We start from the raw sequence: 20,377 nt of genomic DNA, 5'->3' as shown, positions 1-20,377 counted from the left end.
CTGGAATATTGTGTGCAGTTCTGTCTCCCATGTTTAAGAAGGATGAATTCAAACTGGAACAGGTACAGAGAAGGGCTGCTAGGATGATCCGAGGAATGAAAACCTGTCTTATGAAAGGAGACTCAAAGAGCTTGGCTTGTTTAGCCTAACCAAAAGAAGGCTGAGGGGATATGATTGCTCTTTATAAATATATCAGGAGGGATAAATATCAGGAGGGAGAGGAATTATTTAAGCTTTAGTATTACCAATGTGGACACACAGAACAAATGGACTATAAAACTGGACACTAGGAAGTTTAGACTTGAGGAGATTAGACTAGCAGTGGTTTCTTAACCATCAGAGGAGTGATTCTGGAACAGCCTTCCAAGGGGAGTAGTGGGGGGTAAAAGAACATATCTGGCTTTGGTGACTAAGCTTGATACATTTATGGAGGGGATGGTATGATTGGATAGCAGCTAATCTTGGCAATTAATTGATCCCAATTAATTGATCCCTGGTAAATATGCCCAATGGCCTGTGATGGGATGTTAAATGGGTTGGGATCTGAGTTACTATAGAGAATTCTTTCCTGGGTGCTGGCGGGTGAGTCTTGCCCACATGCTCAGGGTTTAGCTGATCACTATATTTGGGGTCGTGGAAGGAATTTTCCTCCAGGGCAGATTTCGGCAGAGGCCCTGGAGGTTTTCACCTTCCTCTGCAGCATGGGGCACGGGTCACTGGCTGGAGGATTCTCTGCACCTTGAGGTCTTTAAACCACGCATTTGAGTGACTTGCCACACACTCAGACATAGGTTAGGGGTTTGATACAGGAGCATGGGTGGGAGATTGCCTGGCGTTGTGCCGGGGTAAAATCGACTAGATGATCATAATGGTCCCTTCTGACCTTAAAAAGTCATGAGTATGAGAAGATAAAGTTCGAGTCTGAATCAGGGCTTCACAGATGTTATAAAAGGACCTTGGGGTCAAGTGACAGGGAAGCTCACACGGAGACAGATCGAGCTACAAAGACCTTTATTAAAATCAATGAAATAGTGGAGCAGGTGGTAAAACAGTTTAGAATTACAGAGTTACCAAGGTAAATTGTACTAGTGTTATTCAAGAGATACATATGATAATACAAATGTTATGTGCTGCAAACTTTTAGTTAAGTACATCACACTCTGTTTTAATAACCTGGTGCGTTGGAAGATACAGGGCCCCTGCCTTCTGGTGGTTCCTGACTTCACACCTCTAGCAGAGGAAGCTAATGCAGAGCCTGTTAAAGCTGGTTACTCTCCTAACTTAACTCAATAAACCTTAAACTGAAAATAAAGCCAAAGCGTAGGAAACCAAGCATAGCGAGTCCCCTTAAAACTTAAAGTTTGAAAAGAAACAAAGTCCGGAGTCGATTAATAGTTAATAGGTGTCGTAGGATGGGTGGCATCGATACGCTGGATGAAGATGGGGACAATGAGAGTAGATAGGTGGGTAGCTTGCCTCTAAAATGGAGAGATTAATCGCTTTTTATGGGGGCATTGGCTGTAAATCCTTCCTCCTATGCCCAAATTTCATCTCTGCCCCTACAGAAATGTGAGGGTACCACAGACCAGAGTCAGGTATGAACTGTGCAGCGATGGATGACAGGTATGTGCGCCTTGTGAATGTCCTTGTTACGTCTGTGGGTACAACTTTCTTCGAAAAATCACTGCTTCATGTCCTGCATTATCTACTGAGTTAGGCAAAAATCTCTAGACATCTGGTGAGTGTTTTTGCTAGTTGGGTCATCTTTACTTTTCACGGGTAAAGGGTCCCGATATAGATTCTATTAACTTTTGGCTCTTAGCTTAACATACAGGGTTTTAGCCTGCAGGTCTTTGCATTACAGCTAAACTTATTTTTAATATAAATCTGTAAACCTATTACACATCAAATACTCAAATTTATAGAAGAGATATATCTGTGCAAGCAAGCAGATTAAACAGGCTACAACAGGATGCTGTCCAGCTAAGTTTTCTTTAACCATCTTAAGATCTGTTTCTTTATCCTGGTGGTGATGGGCACTCTCCGGACAGATCGCTTTCTTCCTAACAGCCCAATAGCAATTTATTTCAGGTGTGACTGGTTTGGGGTGTGAGGATGTGACCTTAAGCGCTTCCCAGCTTATGGCTGCCTCTGAGCAAGAAGAAGGCCTCAGACTATCACTTGAGTGCGAAGGCCCATACACAGGCAGACTGTGATTTTGATTCTTTTGTTTTTATACCCTGCACCATCTAGCTAAGTGATAAAAATACACCCTAAGTTCTTTAGAGCATCGGCTTTACAGGCAGGCCTGGAGCCTCATCTCTGTTCTAACAGTAGGTTCTACCTCTTCCCCATTCTGTGTCTGCCTTGTCTATTTAGACTGTAAATTCTTCAGGCCTGGGCCATCTACTATTCTCTGTTTGTACTTGTCCTAGCACAATGGGGACCCACTGTTAGCTGGCCCTGAGGCACTAAGGTAATGAATATGATTTATAATCATAACAACTCTCCTGCTACTTCGCCAAGGAAGCTGGCCTTGGGATGTTACTGCTTAAAAATGAGCTGGGATTAAAACCATGGACTATTCCTTGTGACAAGTATCCCACAAATTCCACTGACCTCCCTTGTTTTCTTTGCCTGGAGTAGGGTTTCACTTCCAAACCTGATGTGATCTCAAGAGCTGGAAAGAGGGGAAGAGCCATGGGTCCCGGACCTCCAGGCCTCTGAGAAAGAAGTGCTCCCGAGAGCTGCCTGCACAGGTGAGGACTTGGTTAAACCAACTCAACAACTGTTTAGGAATGCAGGAAACATTTGGGATGCCCTACAAAGACCCTGTGAGCTCTCCAGCTGAGGATTGTTCCCTGCAGATGTGAAATCATTATGGCAGATGTCACTCATGGCTTCCTCCTATTCTGACTGACAACTTGCAGCAGGTCCTCCCCAGTCTCGCTTTCCCTGAGTGTTCTAAGAGATGTGGACCAAAACTGATCCCTTCCTCTCTCCTCTGGGGAAGGGTTTGGGGAAAATCAGCTCCTGAGAGGTTTGATCTCTCCCACACATATTTTGGTTTGTTCATCCCTTTTTCCAGTCCTCTCTCTGAGATTTCCTTTCTTTCCGGCACAGGGAGTGACCTATGCCTGGATTCTCTCTGTCTCCCATCAGGTGATGGGATGGTGAGTGAGAATGAGGAGGAGAAACCCCAGCAGGAAGACGCTGAGCAAGTAGAACCACATGGAACGTTATCAGGAAGATCCAAAGGGAATGTTTCCGGGCGTTGTGCACTCCCAGAAAAAGCCAAAGCCTGTGAGACGCAGCAGAAGCCAGAGGAAAACTACAGTAGCTACTCAGACCTTATAACCCGCGACAGAATCCACTTGGAAGGGAGACGCTACACATGCCATGAGTGCGGGAAAAGCTTCAGTGGGACCTCTGCCCTTATCAGACATCACAGAACCCACACTGGAGAGAAGCCCTACACGTGCTCCGAGTGCGGGAAAAGCTTCGGTCAGCACTCAACCCTTATCACGCATCAGAGAATCCACACAGGAGAGACGCCCCACATGTGCTCGGAGTGCGGAAAAGCTTCAGTGATCATTCAGCCCTTACCACACATGAGAGAGTCCACACAGGAGACGCCCTACACGTGCCCTGAGTGTGGGAATAGCTTCATTGATAGTTCAAGCCTCATCTCACATCAGCGAATCCACACAGGAGAGACGCCCTACACATGCTCTGAGTGCGGGAAAAGCTTTAATCACAGCTCTACCCTGAGCAAACATGGAAGAATCCACACGGGTGAGAAACCTTATGGATGTTCTGAGGCGAAAAGCTTTAGTCAGCGTTCAGACTTTATCACGCATCAGAGAACCCACACAGGGGAGAAGCCCTACACGTGTTCTGAGTGTGGGAAACGCTTTGGTCAGCACTCAACCCTTATCGCACATAAGAGAATCCACACAGGGGAGACGCCCTACACGTGCTCTGAGTGCGGGAAACACTTCAGTCAGCACTCAACCCTTATCACGCATCAGAGAATCCACACAGGAGAGAAGCCCTACATGTGCTCTGAGGCGGGAAACGCTTTAATCACTGCTCTACCCTGAGCACACATAGGAGAATCCACATGGGTGAAACCTTATGGATGCGCTCTGAGTGCAGAAAAGCCTCAAAATAGCTCACACCTTATTAGACATCGGAAAATCCACACGAGAGACCTGTAACACATGCCTTGATTAGGGCTGGCCAAAGATTTTTTTTTTTTTTTTTTTTTTAATAATCACATTTGCTAATTCTCACCTAGTGATCTGTGCACCATCTTCACTGTGGTCTCTCAGCTCCCCCAGATGAGTTGCCTGTTTCTGCCTTTTGCAGCTCACCCTTCTTGGGGTCAGTCCTGTGATCTTTTCTATCAACTCCTTTCCTTCTGAGTCATAGGAGTGTGTGTCCCTCCTGCCAGGAATGTTTATCCGCCCAGGTGGGGAGAGAGGTTTGATCCCAACAAGCTACACTGAGGCAAACTACCTGTGCCTGACATCCACTAGGGCTGCACATGGCGCTGGCTGCCTGTTAGTGATCTTGGGGTAAAAAGACAGTTATAGTTGTAGAGCAGATGCAGCGAGGTGCAGGGGTTGGCATTAGCTTTCCTCGTGACTGACCCAAACTCCATCACTTTTCCTAGTATAAACTGTGATTAATGTCCTTAAGTCTTGTCAAGTAGTGTCCGCTAAGCACCATTAGGCCTCAACCTTCCAGAAGTTGTAAGAAGCGTAGTACAGTTGAATCCTGCAAGCATGAGCATAATCTAGCTAGGAAGCTTTATCGACTAAAGGAAACTCTGTAAAGATAGATACAGACTTGTGGTTACTATGCTCTGCAACCAAATACCTCTTTAAGCTGACTTGAGCATTTTTGAGTCTAACAAATTGACCACAATTAGTCGATAGAGTAGAGCTGAGCTGAGCACAGGTGCACAGTTCAGAAGTTCAAAACAACTGCAAATACTCACTGAAACATTTGGCCACCTTTATTGGTTGACCTGTTTTAAAACACGGCCAGCAAATACCATATAAAAGAGTTTAAAGGTGTGTGTGTCGTATGCGTGCATTACCTAAAGAGGTAACCCTTTGTTGGGCCCACATACACCCCGAACCAAAGGGACCTGCGCCACCGACTATCTGTGCCTGGCCAGTGCAGGAAACAGTCACCTGAAGGTAATGTATCTTGGAGGAATGCAGGGTAAGGTTTCAGGAGTGGCAAGGTCTGCTGTGCTCGAGCTAGTTAATCTTAAGTCTGTATTAATATTATAGTTTAATTATATTGGCAAATTGTTTAAGTTGTTTAAAAATAGTATTAGTCAATAGTTAATCAATATATAACAACTGTATATGTGTTGTGCCTGCTGAAAGCAGGCGGCGCAGGTGAAGCTGGTAGTTTATAAATCATCATAGCTTTAAAGTCGCTGTGCCTGTCTTCAGTATAAGTTACCATCAAGTTTATCATAAAAGTCCATCAAAGTTTATGTTGTTAGCTAAGGTTATAGGTAGGTTGAGGTCAGTACCGTATAGTGAATCAATGTCTTAGTATTGCACAGAGAATTGTATTTGTTGGGGGTGGTTGCAGTGCGTGTGAAGTTGCCGGGCAATCGGTAACAGTAGCATTGCACGTGCTTGTGACTATTTTCAGGATTTACCTTTGATATGTGCACTTATCGGAACAGGCAGTTAATGCACAATATTACGTGGACTTGTGCTTGTCTCCAGTCTAACCTGCCATTTGTATTAATCCTCACTCAGTGCTGGTCTTTACTTCTGTTTTTCTTATTCTGTCTGTGTTGTCATTAGAAACCTTTCTGGAGGAATAATTAGTTGTTTGGTTTCTCTTTTGCGGACACTACTCAACCTCATTCCATCTGTGTTGGGTGGTGGGAAGTGCGATCACCCAGAGCCCCCCTAGGGCTCTGACGTCTGCCTCTCCACGTAAACAAACCCTGAGCATCACGGTTATACTGTTCCCCCATTTCAAAGCCATTGTTAGTCATCGAGTTCCCCCCTTGGAAACCAATTGTTCCATTCCCAGTTGCTCTGCTGTTGCTTCAGGTTGTGCTGCAGAGCAGATACTTTTACTACCATTTTCCTCACTTAAAATGTACTGAACTATAAGGGACCTGCTTAATCTGGGGCTAATATTTCTACCTTCTGTCCCTCTCCGCTAGCCCTCTGGCCTGACCCTTCACACGATACAGGCAGAAGAGAGAGAGCCTGGCAAAACAGCTCTCCCTTTTATCATGGCCTTTCTTTCCTCTTGGCTCCCCGCCCCCCTTCAGAGTCAGGTGAGCATTACCTCATTGCCGTCCCAAACTGCCCCAAGGAAAGGGGTGACTCCCCCCAGGGTCTAATGCAGGGATCTCAAACTCAGATCACCACGAGGGCCACATGAGGACTGCACACTGGCCCGAGGGCTGCATCACTGACACCTTTACATATAAAGGTATAAAATCCCCTCTGCCCCGGCCCTGCCTCCACTCCATCCCTTCCAGGAGGCCCTGCCCTGCCTCTTCCCACCCCTTTCCTGCCCCCATTCCCACCCCGTCCCCAAATCCCCGCCCCAGCCCCACCGCCGCCCGAGTACACGGCGCCCCGCGCCGCCGCCTCCCTCCCGGAAAGCGCTAAGCACCACCAAACAGCTGTTTACCTCCAGGTGCTTCCCACCACCAGGCAGAGGAGCCGGGATGCGGCGCGCTGGGGGGGGGAAGGGGCGCGGCGGTGAGGGGAGCTTGGCGGCAGCAGGAAATGACTCTGGGGGGCAGGGAGCTTGTTAGGCCGCCAGAAATAACTCAGCGGGCCGCATGTTTGAGACCCCTGGTCTAGCAGACTATTCTGTTGCTGCCTAAGCGAGTGTCCGTTGTTCCCTGTGAGGCTGGGCGGGGTTTGTCCCATCCATGCCCTGATGAGGTGTGAACTGCCTCTCTGTTCTTGGAGAGGTTTTGCCTGGGCTTGCTTTAAGCCACGAGGATACATTTTCAGCCTCATAACTCTATATATGAAATTGTAACCTACAACCTTCCTGTAACATTACAGTAACAATTACTGTAACAACCCCGCGCAGTGCATCCCGAGCCTTCCGAACATCCCAACATGACACTGTGCATTGGATACCACAGTCATTTTATAAAGATGGGGTGTAGGGTGTCCCCCCGAGGTACAGAGCGTCACACATCCCCAAAACCATTCCTCTAACCCCCATCCCAACCCTCCTGTGAAAACAGGAAAGCCAAAGAGGTGCTGTCTCTAATTCACCTGAGGAATAAATGCCCTGTTCTCCAAGGAAGCAGACAACATGGCCCTGTTAAGTGTGCTGTCCTCCACACAGAAATCTCACAGGCGCCGGACACTTATCATCTTGGTTTTGTGTGCAGAACCAGACATGGAGCACATCAAGGCTTTCAGGATTCATGGCAGGGGATACTTACGATGGGAGGCTCCAGGTGCAGAAATGTCTGTGGTTAAGCAGAATGTAATTCAAGAAGGTAACACTGCCAGCACTTTTATTAGTAGGTGGTTACGGGATTCTTGTGCCCTTTGACCCAAATGCACATCGTAACTGATGGTTTTAGTGCTATTGCCATTGCCATGCTCATTGGAAATGATTTTTCAGTGCAGCTCAGACTGTTAGGGTGTATACGCGCGGCAAGAAGAAATACGATGCTGGGACCCCATATGGAAACAGTAAAGCCCCATGAACTGCTGAACGAATGGGAGAGTCTCTCTTTAACGGCTCGGCAGGAGGGGGAAGCAGCATTCTTCCAGGGGTGGGGGAGGTGGAGACCAGTTCCTGGACTGCAGCTGAAGGCACCATCACCTCAGGAAGGGACGGGGGTAAAGTGCCTGTCAGTGAGAGAACCGGCCAGGCTGTTAGCTGTGACCCCTTTGCAGCAGAACGGGGGTCACAGACTGCTGAAGAGAGCACAGAGGGGGGCGCCCAGAGAAGGAAACGGGAAGGAATAGTGGAAGTACATGAATGTCTCCTTACTGGTCACGTGGGAAAGGATGCCTGGGCAGAGTGGCTGATTCAGCATCTCTGCACCCAGGCACTCGGCCTGTGACTCGGGTTCAGAGAGGACGGACTGTGAAACTGACCTCCCGAAGGGGAGCAGGCACACAGCTGACTTCTTGGGGATAGAGAAAGGGGTGATGGAGGGTACCCCAATCCAGCTCCCAGTTTTTCAGGACACCGGTCCTGATATGCTCGTGGAAATTAACTGTCTCTTTAAGACAGGATGCAAATTCTACTGAAGAAATACTTGTCTGTAAGAACGCAAATGGCCCAATTGGCAGAGGGGAGGAGGGCTTCCCCCGTGGTTGGTAAGACACAGAAAGCAGCTGAGGGAGATGCAAATTGAATGTTTTATCCTTACCAGTGAGTTTGTCTGAAGTGCTGGAGAAATCTGCTCAGGTTACAAAGGTTGGGGCATGTCCACTTCCCTTTGACAAAGTGGCGCACTAGGTAATGAACTTACAGCGGCCAGGCTTCTGACCAGTGCAAAATGGGACAGTTCTGGGGGGAACTGGCTGGAACCTATTGATGGTTCATGGGTGGCAGGGACGCAGTTGGGTGTGTCCCCATCTGGCTGGCTGTGTAAGTGCACTGCCTGTCCAAGCCTTGGAGCTTGACATCAGCATCACAGTGTGAGAGGCAGCCCGGCTTGGTGGGTTTGGAGGGCTCAGGTTTCACCACGGGGACCCCTTAGTGCGCCCCACCCAGTGCAATCCACACTAAGGCACTCCTTCCCCCGCTGACCCAGCTCGAGACCTCACTGGGGCTTTCATAAGCAGGAATTTAACAGCTTGTCACCGAATAGTTTACAGACTTCACAGAACGGGAAGTACATATTCAAGCATTTCAGACGGCAGAGTTTAAGGGATAATTCAGCTATGGAGAAGTTTTCTAGCTGGTGCTTTCCCTGTGTGGATTCCACAGGCAATCAACACTGGTGCACTCGCTGACACAAGCCTGCATCTTGGTCCTTATGGTTGACAATTCCAGCTTACTCCACTTTATGGTGCATCTCCGGAGATCTCTGGGCAAATCAGGGTGAAGTATGCCGGGGATACTGACAACATGACCCAATGCAGTTGGAATGAGGCAAACTTTGGCTTAACATCATTTTGGAAAATTCTTCTCTAATTAACAGTTTTCTTAAAGTATCCATGAAAACCTCATTCAGTGTAGATGTACGAACCCCAAAGATAAATGTGAAAAAACACTAAGGCCAGTTTTGAGGACGTCTCCACAGCCTGGCCTAACGGTTCAATAGCTACGCTTTAATATCTGGCCTGACTACTGATAAAAATAACTGGTCGCAGATGTTTTTAACAAAAAGAACAAAACAAAAAAAACCCACTAGTAATGGCCAATACGTCCATCATCTTTCTTATAAATATATGTGGACATCTCATCATACGAGTCATGTCTCTCCTTTGCTAACAAGAACTAGGTAAGCCGTACACTCTAACTGGGTAAAAGGTTACACAACTCTCTCCTTGAGTTGTCCTCTGAACAGAAATTGACTTTGGAATTTATTTTGACAAGCTGTTTGAAATGGAAGTAATTAAAGTCTATACTGATCTGTATTCTCATCCACATGATTTCTCTCCCATATTCCATCACTGCAATCTTTGGAGAATGGTTTTATTTCACAATTCCTTACTAATAAGGGGTAAAAGACCTCAAATAAGCTTTTAAGGATTAGCTACTGTTTCCTATATTACTAATTAAAAGAGAAATATAATCAGAAAGATATTAGAAAAATGAAAGTTATCACATAATTAGTCTCTTGTTCGTTAACAAATAATGAAGTTCATGTTTAATTTCATTGTCACTGGTAACAATAACATAATCAAAGATTACACAATCTTATAATAATGTTACTTTCCTTCAATTCCATTTAAAACCCATTTCCACCAAGTGAACCCTTCTGTAAGCTTGTGGTTTACACCCATATAGGTGCCTTCCATTTCTGGAAGTTAATCTCTGGTTTTTCTGCCATAAGTGTTGGTCAAAGGGGTCTCACTCTATGTGGGAAGGTTTGCAACATGAGAAAAACCAATTCTATTCTATTTTCACACTATTAATCTTTCCAAGTAGCTGGAGATGATGCAAAGACATAAAACACAAGACCAAAACTAAGAGACTAAGCATAAAATCAGGACTCCACATTCATATATCCTGCAGTCTGAACGTGGAGCTTGGCAGACTCATTCCCTAATGGGTTACCATCACTTACACAGAAGGAAAGTCCTTATTGTCCAACAGTGCAGCCAGATTGGGATCCGTGAGGAAGGAATGTCCTGAGAAAAAGAGCTGATGCCTTCACTTTGCCTTGTGAAACTTTGGATTCAAATGGTAAAGGACAATTATTCTCAATCTAACCAGGGCATCTTTGGGACACTAATCAATGCCTCTGAACTAGGGAGTTGTGTTCTAAACACAGTGTTACATGGACCGTAGCTCGCCACAGCTCATCTCACTGGGTGTCTGCTGTTTCTACCTGTGTTCTTGCCAAATCCTTGGTCTTGATGGGGGCAAATTGACATTTCTCTGGAGAAGAATCCTTTACCAAACCATCCAAAATCTCAAAAGTGCTGGTGAGGAATGGCTTCTCCAAATATGCCCAGTTTATTTTTTTTAATCTGCTGGAACAGGTCTAAATTAGAAGCTAAATATACGTCTGGATGAGAATCACTATACGGTACAAGACGTGGGGTTTTTTATTAAAAAAGCATAAACTTTCTGCAGCTGTCCCATATTAAACACTCATTTCATTTTATACACATTGGAAGCATCGCAAAGGGTGAGTTCAAAAACAACAAAACACTTCTATTTCCCCCACACCTGCTTTGCCAGAGACAGCACTTCTCTCTGTTAGGATTAGCTAGGAGATAGCTTCAGGAGTAACCACCTCTAAGGCCTGGGTAACAACTAGAGTTGCCAACCCTGCCATAGTGGCCAGGGGTCTCCCAGAATTGGCCTTAATCTCCCGGTGGCTATTAAAAGCCATCCAGGAGATTTTAGTAGGCTGCTAAAAGTCCAGTGGGCAGTGCAGCAGAGCTAAGGCGGGCTCCCTGTCTGCCCTGGCTCTACGCGATTCCCGGAAGCGACTGGGAAGTCCCTCTATCTCTTAGGTGCAGCGGTGGCCAGGGGGTCTCTGCGCACTGCTCCCACCCAGAGCGCCCACTCTGCAGCTCCCATTGGCCAGGAACTGTGGCCAATGGGAGCTGCGGGGGCGGTGCCTGCAGGCAGGGGAAGCACGCAGAGCTGCCTGTCACCGTGCCTCAGTCACAACTGAGGATACCAAATTCAGGACATACTGCTCAGGAACAGGGCAGACACACCACAGAACTGGTGGTTATTCTCCCATAAGAAAGATCATTTGAGCGGATACGCACTGCGAGGTGACTTTTGTCAGGGAAAATACCCGGTTTTGGTGACAAAATACATCCACCCTCAAGAGAGATTTATGTCTTTTTTTCCTCTACGTTTTTGTTGACAAACTGCACGTGTAGACACCACTTTTCATTTCATCGCTTTAATCGACCTTCAGAAGGTGTCCCACGATGCCCATCCTGACCGCTCTGGTCAGCAGTTTGAACTCCACCGCCCTGCAGCCAGGTAAACAACTATCTGCTCCTCCCTCTTAGAAGCCCCAGGAATTTTTGAACTTCCTTTGCCTGTTTGCTCAGGGTGGAGAAGTCGCATCACATCTTCCCAGGTGACTATGGTGGATTATCGCAGCAAACGCTCTCCCACTTGGACCACTGCGAAGCTGCTGGTTCTGCTCAGTACATGGGGAGCAGAGGCTGCGCTTCAGACGTGGGAATTGGGATACCTAGGGGTAGATTTCTCGAGGCTTGTGCGAAAAGGGCTGTGACCGGGACACGCTGCAGTGCAGCGCGAAGATAAAGGAGCAGAGGCAGGTGTACCATAAAATGAGGGAGGCAAACCGTTGCTCAGGTGCTGCACCTAAGACCTGCCTGTTCTATAAGGAGCTGGATGCTATCTTCAGTGGGGAACCCACCTCCATCGCGAAGAGGCCCGTGGATACTTCAGAGGGCATAGAGGTGGCGGAAAGGGGACCTAACCTGGAGGATGAAGTTTTGGATGAAGAGGGGGAGTTAGATGAGGGTGTGCAGCTCCTGGTGGAGTCGCCCGGTGGGGCAGACAGCCAGGAACTGTTCTCCACTCCAGAGGTGTCTAGCCAGTCTCAGCGGTTGCTCTCCGGGGAGCAAGAAGCAGGAGATAAGATCCCTGGTAAGTGGCTGTGGCCTGTGTAGTGCAGAGGTGGGTTCTGGTTACAGAAATGTGGGAAGCTGGCTGTGTGTCCGTGACCTGGACATTTTCCTGTGTAGATAATCGGTACGGTGGAACAGGGTGTTGATGCACGCCGAGATCTCACAGGAATCCTCCAGAGAGATCTCCAGGAGAGTTTCCTGGAGGTAATCGGCAATCCTCTGCCGAAGGGGTCCATGGCAGAGCAGCTTTGTTCCTTCCCTCATTGTAGGAAACTTTCCTGTCTCTCATGCACTTTCATAGATCCATAGACTTTAGGACTGGAAGGGTCCTCGAGAGGTCATCGAGTCCAGTCCCCTGCCCTCATGGCAGGACCAAATACTGTCTAGACCATCCCTGATAGACATTTATGTAACCTACTCTTAAATATCTCTAGAGATGTAGATTCCACAACCTCCCTAGACAATTTATTCCAGTGTTTAACCACCCTGACAGTTAGGAACTTTTTCCTAATGTCCAACCTAAACCTCCCTTTGCTGCAGTTTAAGCCCATTGCGTCTTGTTCTATCCTTAGAGGCTAAGGTGAACACGTTTTCTCCCTCCTCCTCATGACACCCTTTTAGATACCTGAAAAATTCTATCCTGTCCTCTCAGTCTTCTCTTTCCAAACTAAACAAACCCAGTTCTTTCAGCCTTCGCTCATAGGTCATGTTCTCTAGACCTTTAATCATTCTTGTTGCTCTTTTCTGGACCCTCTCCAATTTCTCCACATCTTTCTTGAAATGTGGTGCCCAGAACTGGACACAATACTCCAGCTGAGGCCTGACCAGCGCAGAGTAGAGCGGAAGAATGACTTCTCGTGCCTTGCTCACAACACACCTGTTAATGCATCCCAGAATCACGTTTGCTTTTTTTGCAACAGCATCACACTGTTGACTCATATTTAGCCTGTGGTCCACTATAATCCCTAGATCCCTTTCTGCCGCACTCCTTCCGAGACAGTCTCGTCCCATTCTGCATGTGTGAAACTGATTGTTCCTTCCTAAGTGGAGCACTTTGCATTTGTCTTTATTAAACTTCATCCTGTTTACCTCAGACCATTTCTCTAATTTGTCCAGATCGTTTTGAATTTTGACCCTGTCCTCCAAAGCAGTTGCAACCCTCCCAGTTTGGTATCATCTGCCGACTTAATAAGTGTACTTTCTATGCCAATATCTAAGTAGTTGATGAAGATATTGAATGAAGCCGGTCCCAAAACAGACCTCTGTGGAACCCCACTTGTTATACCTTTCCAGCAGGATTGGGAACCATTAATAACTACTCTTCGAGTACGGTTATCCAGCCAGTTATGCACCCACCTTATAGTAGCCCCATCTAAGTTGTATTTGCCTAGTTTATCAATAAGAATATCATGTGAGACCGTATCAAATGCCTTACTAAAGTCTAGGTATACCACATCCACCACTTCTCCTTTATCCACAAGGCTCGTTATCCTATCAAAGAAAGCTCTGGATTTGTTTGACATGATTTGTTCTTTGAGTCCCTTCAGTATTAATAGGTCAATACCATCTAGTCCTGGTGACTTATTAATGTTTAAATTAACAATTTGTTCCAAAACCACCTCTATCAGCACCTCACTCTGGGAGTTTTCCTGAGATTTACCAGCTACAAAGAATGGCTCAGGTGTAGGAAAGTCCTCACTTCCTCTGCAGTGAATATTGATGCAAATGATTCATTCAGCTACCCTGTGTCATGGAGCCCCGGCGATGCTCTGGAACTGCTCCCACCAAGCCAGTCAGGACTTTGGGGAGCCTCCTCTCCCTTGGAGCAGCCTGTCTGCAGGGCAAGAAGCTCACACGGCTTCACCTCCTGGGTCTCTCCTTGGGGCATTCAGCATATGCCCCTCCGTGCGCTTCCCACAGCAAGTCCACCCAGGCGGGGTCCTGGGGAAGCCACAGGGTCCTGCACCCCCACTGCGCAGTCAGACGTGACTCTCAGCCAGCCAGTAAAGCAGAGGTTTATTAAGATGACAGGAACACAGTCCAAAACAGGTCTTGCCGGTACAGACAACAGGCCCCCCTTTAGTTAGGTCCATCTGGGGCCCCAGGGAGGCCACAGCCCCATTGAGAGGGCCGAGCACTCCCCTCCATTTTCCAGCCAGCTTCCAAAAAACTGCCAAACCCCCTCCTGCCCCTCCTCTCTGGGCTGTGTCTCTTTCCCGGGCCAGGAGGTCACCTGATCTCTTTGTTCTCCCCCACCTCAAGCGTCCCCCCTTGATTTGCCGAGTTTATGCTCCTTTCTATTTTCCTAAGTAGCGTTTGACTTCCAATTTTTTAAGGATGCCTTTTTTTGCCTTTAGCTGCCTTAGCCGTGGTGGTATTTTTTAATCCTCTTACTGGGTTTGCCCCCTTTTGGGATACACATTCATTTTGAGCCTCTATGATGAAGGGTTTTTTCTAAAGTTTCCATGCAGCTTGCAGCTATTTCACTTTTGTGAGTGTTTCTTTTAATGCCCATGTAACCCGCTCTCTCAATTTGGTGTAGTTCCCCTTTCTGAAGTTAAATGCTACCATAGTGGGCTTCTTTGGTATCTCCCGCCACGAGGACGTTACATTTAATTACATTATGGTCTCTATTACCGAGTGGTTCAGCTGCATTCCCCTCTTGGACCCGATCCCATGTGCCATTTAGGACTAAATCAAGACTTGCCTCTCCCCTTATAGATTCCAGGACTAGCTTATCCAGCCATTAATGGTTCCTAAAAACGTTCTCTCTGCATCCCGTCCTGAGGGCACATGTACCCAGTAAATATGGGGATAGCGGAAATCCCCAATTATCATTGAATTCTCTATTTTTATAGCCTCTCTAATCTCCCTGAACATTTCATAATCACCATCCTAGTCAGATGGTCAATAGCATATTCCTACTGCTACACTCTTATTATTCAAGTGTGGAATTTCTATCAGTAGAGATTCTAGGGCAAGTTTGATTCCTTCCATTGTATTTATTTTATTTGACTCTATGCTTTCTTTCACATGTAGTGCCAACTATCCATTGCTGGCCTGAGACCCGGTCAAACCCCTGCACCCATATTAAACCAGCCTTGGGTGAAACTCAGGGCATTCACCATTAAAATGGGAAAAAAGGAATGTTCTGGTGCTGATAAAGCCCCCCCCACCTCCGGAATGTCCCTAACGAGAGTTATAACCACCCGGGTGGTGAAGGGGAGACACCCCGGCGCTGGGAAATTTGGGCGGCTACAGAAAGAGACTCGACAAATGGTAAGAGAAGCTCTGACCGTCGTTTTTATGCTGACCATCTGCACAAGTAGAGAAGGTCACAGCTAAGTTACAATTCAGGCGTGAAAGATACAATGTGAAAAAACGTGGCTGGGAAGGAGGACAGTGTAGGATAACGTGATCGGTTTAGTAAATTTGAAGGTGGTAGCTAGTTTTACTGATATAACGCAAATGAAAAGCAGTGTTCTTTGGGAATCAACCTCGGACTGCAGTACAACAAGCTGCAAAACTTCCTACCCACTACACGATCATGACGTGTGTGGGCGCTGGGAACCCGTAGAGGATGGATCCTGACTAGCCATCGGCTGAAATTTGTCTGTGGACGGGGAGTGGTGAGCCTACGAGATTTGCTTGGTATTTGTGTTGTGTGAGTGTTTCTAATAAATAGATGTTTAGAGAACAGCTGCGTAAGGCTCTTTCACTGGGAAAAGGTTCTCTAGACCCATAGAGCCCCGTGGGTAAGGATCTCTTAAACCCCGATCCCGCGGTAGGGGAGAGGTGGGGTGTGTGGGTAAAACCACCAGCACAACCTACTCTGCCATTCCTATATATTTTGTATTGTGATATTACCGTGTCCCATTGATTATCATCATTCCACCAAGTTCAGTAATACCTGTTTTAATCAATCTCCTCATTTAAAACCAGGCATTCAAGTGCACTCCTTTGAGAATTTAGCCTTCTTGCATTTGTATACAGCAACCTATCACATTTGTCAATATTTAGTTATCTGCCTGCATGTGATGTAATTGAATAGGACTCTCTTTATTTCACAGTATCAGAGGGGTAGCCGTGTTAGTCTGGATCTGTAAAAGCAACAAAGAATCCTGTGGCACCTTATAGACTAACAGACGTTCTGCAGCATGAGCTTTCATGGGTGAATACCCACTTCTTCAGATTTCGTGGGTGAATACCCACTTCTTGCATCTGAAGAAGTGGGTATTCACCCACGAAAGCTCATGCTGCAGAACGTCTGTTAGTCTATAAGGTGCCACAGGATTCTTTGTTGCTTTATTTCACAGTTTCTCTTATGCTACTATCTCTATTTTATGAACTTTTATCCTCTACTCTTTACTGGGATATACAGAATCCCCACTCAGTGATCATCCCCTAAGGGATGGCTCTGTCTGACCCATGTATTCCTTCACACCGATTGCCATTCCCCCAGCCTTTAGTTTAGTATCCGCTTTATGAACTCTTTAATCTTACATGCCAGAAGTCTGGTTCCATTTTGATTAGGGTGAACCTCATCCTTCCTGTATAGACTCCTCCTTTCCCGAGGGGTTCCCCTAATAAACCTCAAACCCTCCTCCCTACACCATCATACAATGATGAGTCAAAGAGATTGACTTTCACATGTGCAGCAGATGAAGATCTTTTAAAGCAAGAGGGCCTTCACATCCCTATCTGACATAGCTTGCTGGCAAAAGTTCTAATGTAGACACGGTTACAGTGGCAAAAAAAGTCCATTAAAAAGAAATCAAGGAAATTAAATGCCCATAAACTACATTAAAGCAGAGTTAAGGTTGCCCAGTGCGGCCTCATGCCCTTCCAGCATGTGTATAGGGGTGAAAGTAAAAACCTCTGAAAACCAGGAAATGACTAACATGCCACCCCTGCAATGCAACCTTAATTCTGCCCCTACCCCTAAACCTGGAGCTGGCAAATGTCACGGAATAGATCAGTAAAGGTGGTGCAAAGGTGAACCAACTACCCAGGGAATTAGCAAATTTTCCATCTCCTGAAGTCTTCCAAGCAGGACTGGATGCCCTTGTGGAAGATGTTTTCATCCAAACACGAAGTACTCAGCTCACTACAATGGTAACTAGATGAAACGGTATGACCTGTATCATAGAAGAGATCAGACCGGATGACCTAATAGGATCTCCTGACCTTAAAATGTATTGGTTAATAATCAATAGGAGGAAGAGAACGTGCCATTGTTTGTGTCGTAGGGATTTGAATACCAGCATTTATCGGCACACACTCCAGCTATGTGCACCGTGTCAGCTGTAACTTTAAATGCCCGGTGGAGGGAATTGTTGGAGCAGCTGGGTGGAGCTGGGACTGTGAGTTAAACTGGAAGGAGCAGGTATTCCTCATTTCAGTGCTGAGTGGTGTAGGTTGTGTCAAAGGTGCACAAGGGTGTGTTCTTGCCCCAAGAACTGTCAGCAGGCTGGTGCTGTACACGCTAGGGGTCCCCAGGACTCAGTGAGGGGTAAGTGAAGGCGACGACTCAGAAGGAATCCCCAGTGCAAGGCTAACAGGGTGGTAACCTTGTAAAAGTCCAAGATGGATTGTGTGCAGCAGGCTCAGCGTTTGAGTACAGGCCAGCGGGGGGTAGCTTCTGTTCCCTGCACTGGACCTAACCCCAAGTTTTGGCTTAGCAAAGAGAAGGTGTTCAACGACGTGCTATACCCCACTTGTGCTCTGTTCCCAAAGTGTTCCATCACGGGCCGGGTATGTTTGTCGTTGGGGTGTTGCGGTGCTGCTGAAACAGGGCAGAGTTGAGTTGCATTGTGAGATGTCAGAGTGTCCTGTGGCACCTTATAGACTAACAGACGGATGGGAGCATGAGCTTTGGTGGGTGAATACTCACTTGCATTGGATGAAGTGGGTATTCACCCACGAAAGCTCATGCTCCCATACGTCTGTTAGTCTATAAGGTACCACAGGACTCTGTTGCTTTTTACAGATGCAGACTAACACCGTCGCCCCTCTAAGATTGTGAGATGTCGTGAACCTTAACGCTTCATTTCCCCTTCTAAGAACCGAGGGGACAGGACTCCTTACCCAGCGAGGTCACCGTCTCGTAGTTCTCCTGCATGACATCCCTGTAGAGGGCTCTCTGAGCGGGGTCCAGCAGAGCCCCCTCTCCCCTGGTGAAATACACAGCCACCTCCTCGAAGGTCACCGGCCCCTGAAAAAGCAAGAGCCCCCCACTCTGCACCTGCTGCCCAGTGACAACCCCACCGGTCACAGGGGCGAGGGCCAATCACATGGAAGCTGTGGGAGGCAGCTGTCGGCATAGTCCCACCCCACCCCACCCCATCAGAGCAGCCGGGAGGCATCAGGGTGAGGGGAGAAAGAGAGAGACCCTCACCCCTCCCAGCAGAGAGCGGGAGGGGGGCAGGGTCCTCACATTCATCTCTCCCGTACTTGCCAGAAGCGGATACAGGAGATGGAGCCCCAGCAGGGCCCAGGGACAGGCCCCTGGCAGGAATCCCAACACCCTCCCATTGCCAGCAGGTGGATGGGAGGAAGGGGGATCTTCCTGGGCCTCACGGGTGGATTCCCTTCATCTCTCACAGCAGCCTGCGGCTAAGAGGTTCAGAAATGCCCCTCCTTTGTATTTACTGCCCTTCTCCCGTCCACAGGAGCCCACCAGCAACTCCCGGTAATCCCTACCTCCCGGCCCACTGCAGCCACTTCCCTTCCCGGGTGCCTGGAAGGATGGAATGAGCTAGCGGAAAACACGGCTCCAACGCTGCAGCCTGTTCGGGCAACAGGGACACGTCAGACCAGGAAATCATTTCCCAGCACGATTCCCCGGCTCGCTCCTGCCCATGGATGTTCTAGACCAGGACGGGCAAACTTTGTGGCCTGAGGTTCCGAAAGCGTATAGAGGGCCGGGTAGGGAAGGCTGGGCCTCCCCAACCCCTAAACGCCCCTCCCACTTTCCACCCCAACTGCCCCCTTGAAAGCCCCGACCCATCCAACCCCCACACACACACACTCCTTGTCCCTGATCACCCCTCCCAGGACCCCTGCCCCTAACTGCTCCACCCGGACCCCACCCCATCCAACCCCAGCTCCCTGACTGCCCCGACCCCTATTCACACCCCTGCTGACAGGCCTCCCAGGACCCCACCCCCCGTGGCTGTGGGGGGAGGGGGAGACTCCCCGGCCAGGAGCTCAGGGGCCTGGCCGGAGGAGCCCCGGCCCGGAGTTGGCCCCCCTCTGATCCACACGGTCCTGCCTGTCGGGGTGAACGTAACTCCCAGGACTGACCGGGAGGGCTGGCGTCCGGGGTGGCCTCAGCCAGAAGAGGTGTGGCCTCAGCCGGAAGAGGCGGGCCTCAACATTTAAAGGCCCTGGGTCACCAGCTGTGGCTGGGAGTCCTGGGGCCTCTAAATCACCCAGGGGGCTCCCAGCTGCAGAGGTGGCTGGGAGCCCCCGGGGCGAACTAAAGGGCCCGAGCCTCCAGCCGCCGTGGAGCTCCAGGCCCTTTAAATGCCGGCCCCAGCCCGGCCGCCGGAGCTGTGGGCAGGATTTAAAGGGCTCCTCCGGGCTCCCTGCCGCGGCCCTTGGGCCCTTTAAATCCCAGCCCCGGCCCAGGCCTGCAGCTCCGGCGGCCAGGCTGGGGCTGGGATTTAAAGAGCTTCTTCAGGCTCCCTGCCACCATGGGGCTGGAGGAGCCTTTAAATGCCGGCCCCAGCCCGGCCGCCGGAGCTGTGGGGTCCGTGGCGGCTGAACCCTCAGGCCCCTTAGTTTGCCCCAGGGGCTCCCAGCCACCTCTGCAGCTGGGAGCCCCCTGGGTGATTTAGGGGCCCCGGGACTCCCAGCCACAGCTGGTGCCCCAGGGCCTTTAAATGTTGCGGCTTCGTCGCCTCTTCCGGCTGAGGCCCCCCCGGGCCTGGGGCTGTGGGGGTGAGTCCTGTGAGTTACTGCCCGGGACAGACACATTCACAACCAGGGCGGCCACTGCGGGGCCTTCACGGAAGGAGCTGGGATGAGGGACAGAAATACCCACTGCCAGGGGTCACGTGTTACCCAGAGACGATGGGTGTCTCCGG

General features: G+C 48.7%; 2 protein-coding genes across 2 annotated transcripts in view; one reads left to right on the top strand and one right to left on the bottom strand.

Moving 5' to 3' along the window:
* LOC120381415 overlaps window positions 1-20,377 on the bottom strand; it is a 450,632-nt gene that overhangs the window by 84,463 nt on the left and 345,792 nt on the right.
* Window positions 3,207-20,377, top strand: part of LOC120381440 (zinc finger protein 135-like) — a 36,804-nt gene continuing 19,633 nt past the window's right edge. The window contains exon 1 of the mRNA XM_039499639.1: window positions 3,207-4,070. Within this exon, the coding sequence (XP_039355573.1) occupies window positions 3,561-4,070 (510 nt within the window). The 5' untranslated portion in view covers window positions 3,207-3,560. The remainder of the gene's footprint in view (window positions 4,071-20,377) is intronic.

This window comes from Mauremys reevesii, linkage group 14 (genome assembly GCF_016161935.1).
Source record: "Mauremys reevesii isolate NIE-2019 linkage group 14, ASM1616193v1, whole genome shotgun sequence".
Lineage (NCBI taxonomy): Eukaryota > Metazoa > Chordata > Testudines > Geoemydidae > Mauremys > Mauremys reevesii.
Note: the sequence above shows the minus strand (reverse complement) of the source record. Positions and strands in the feature narration are given on the sequence as shown.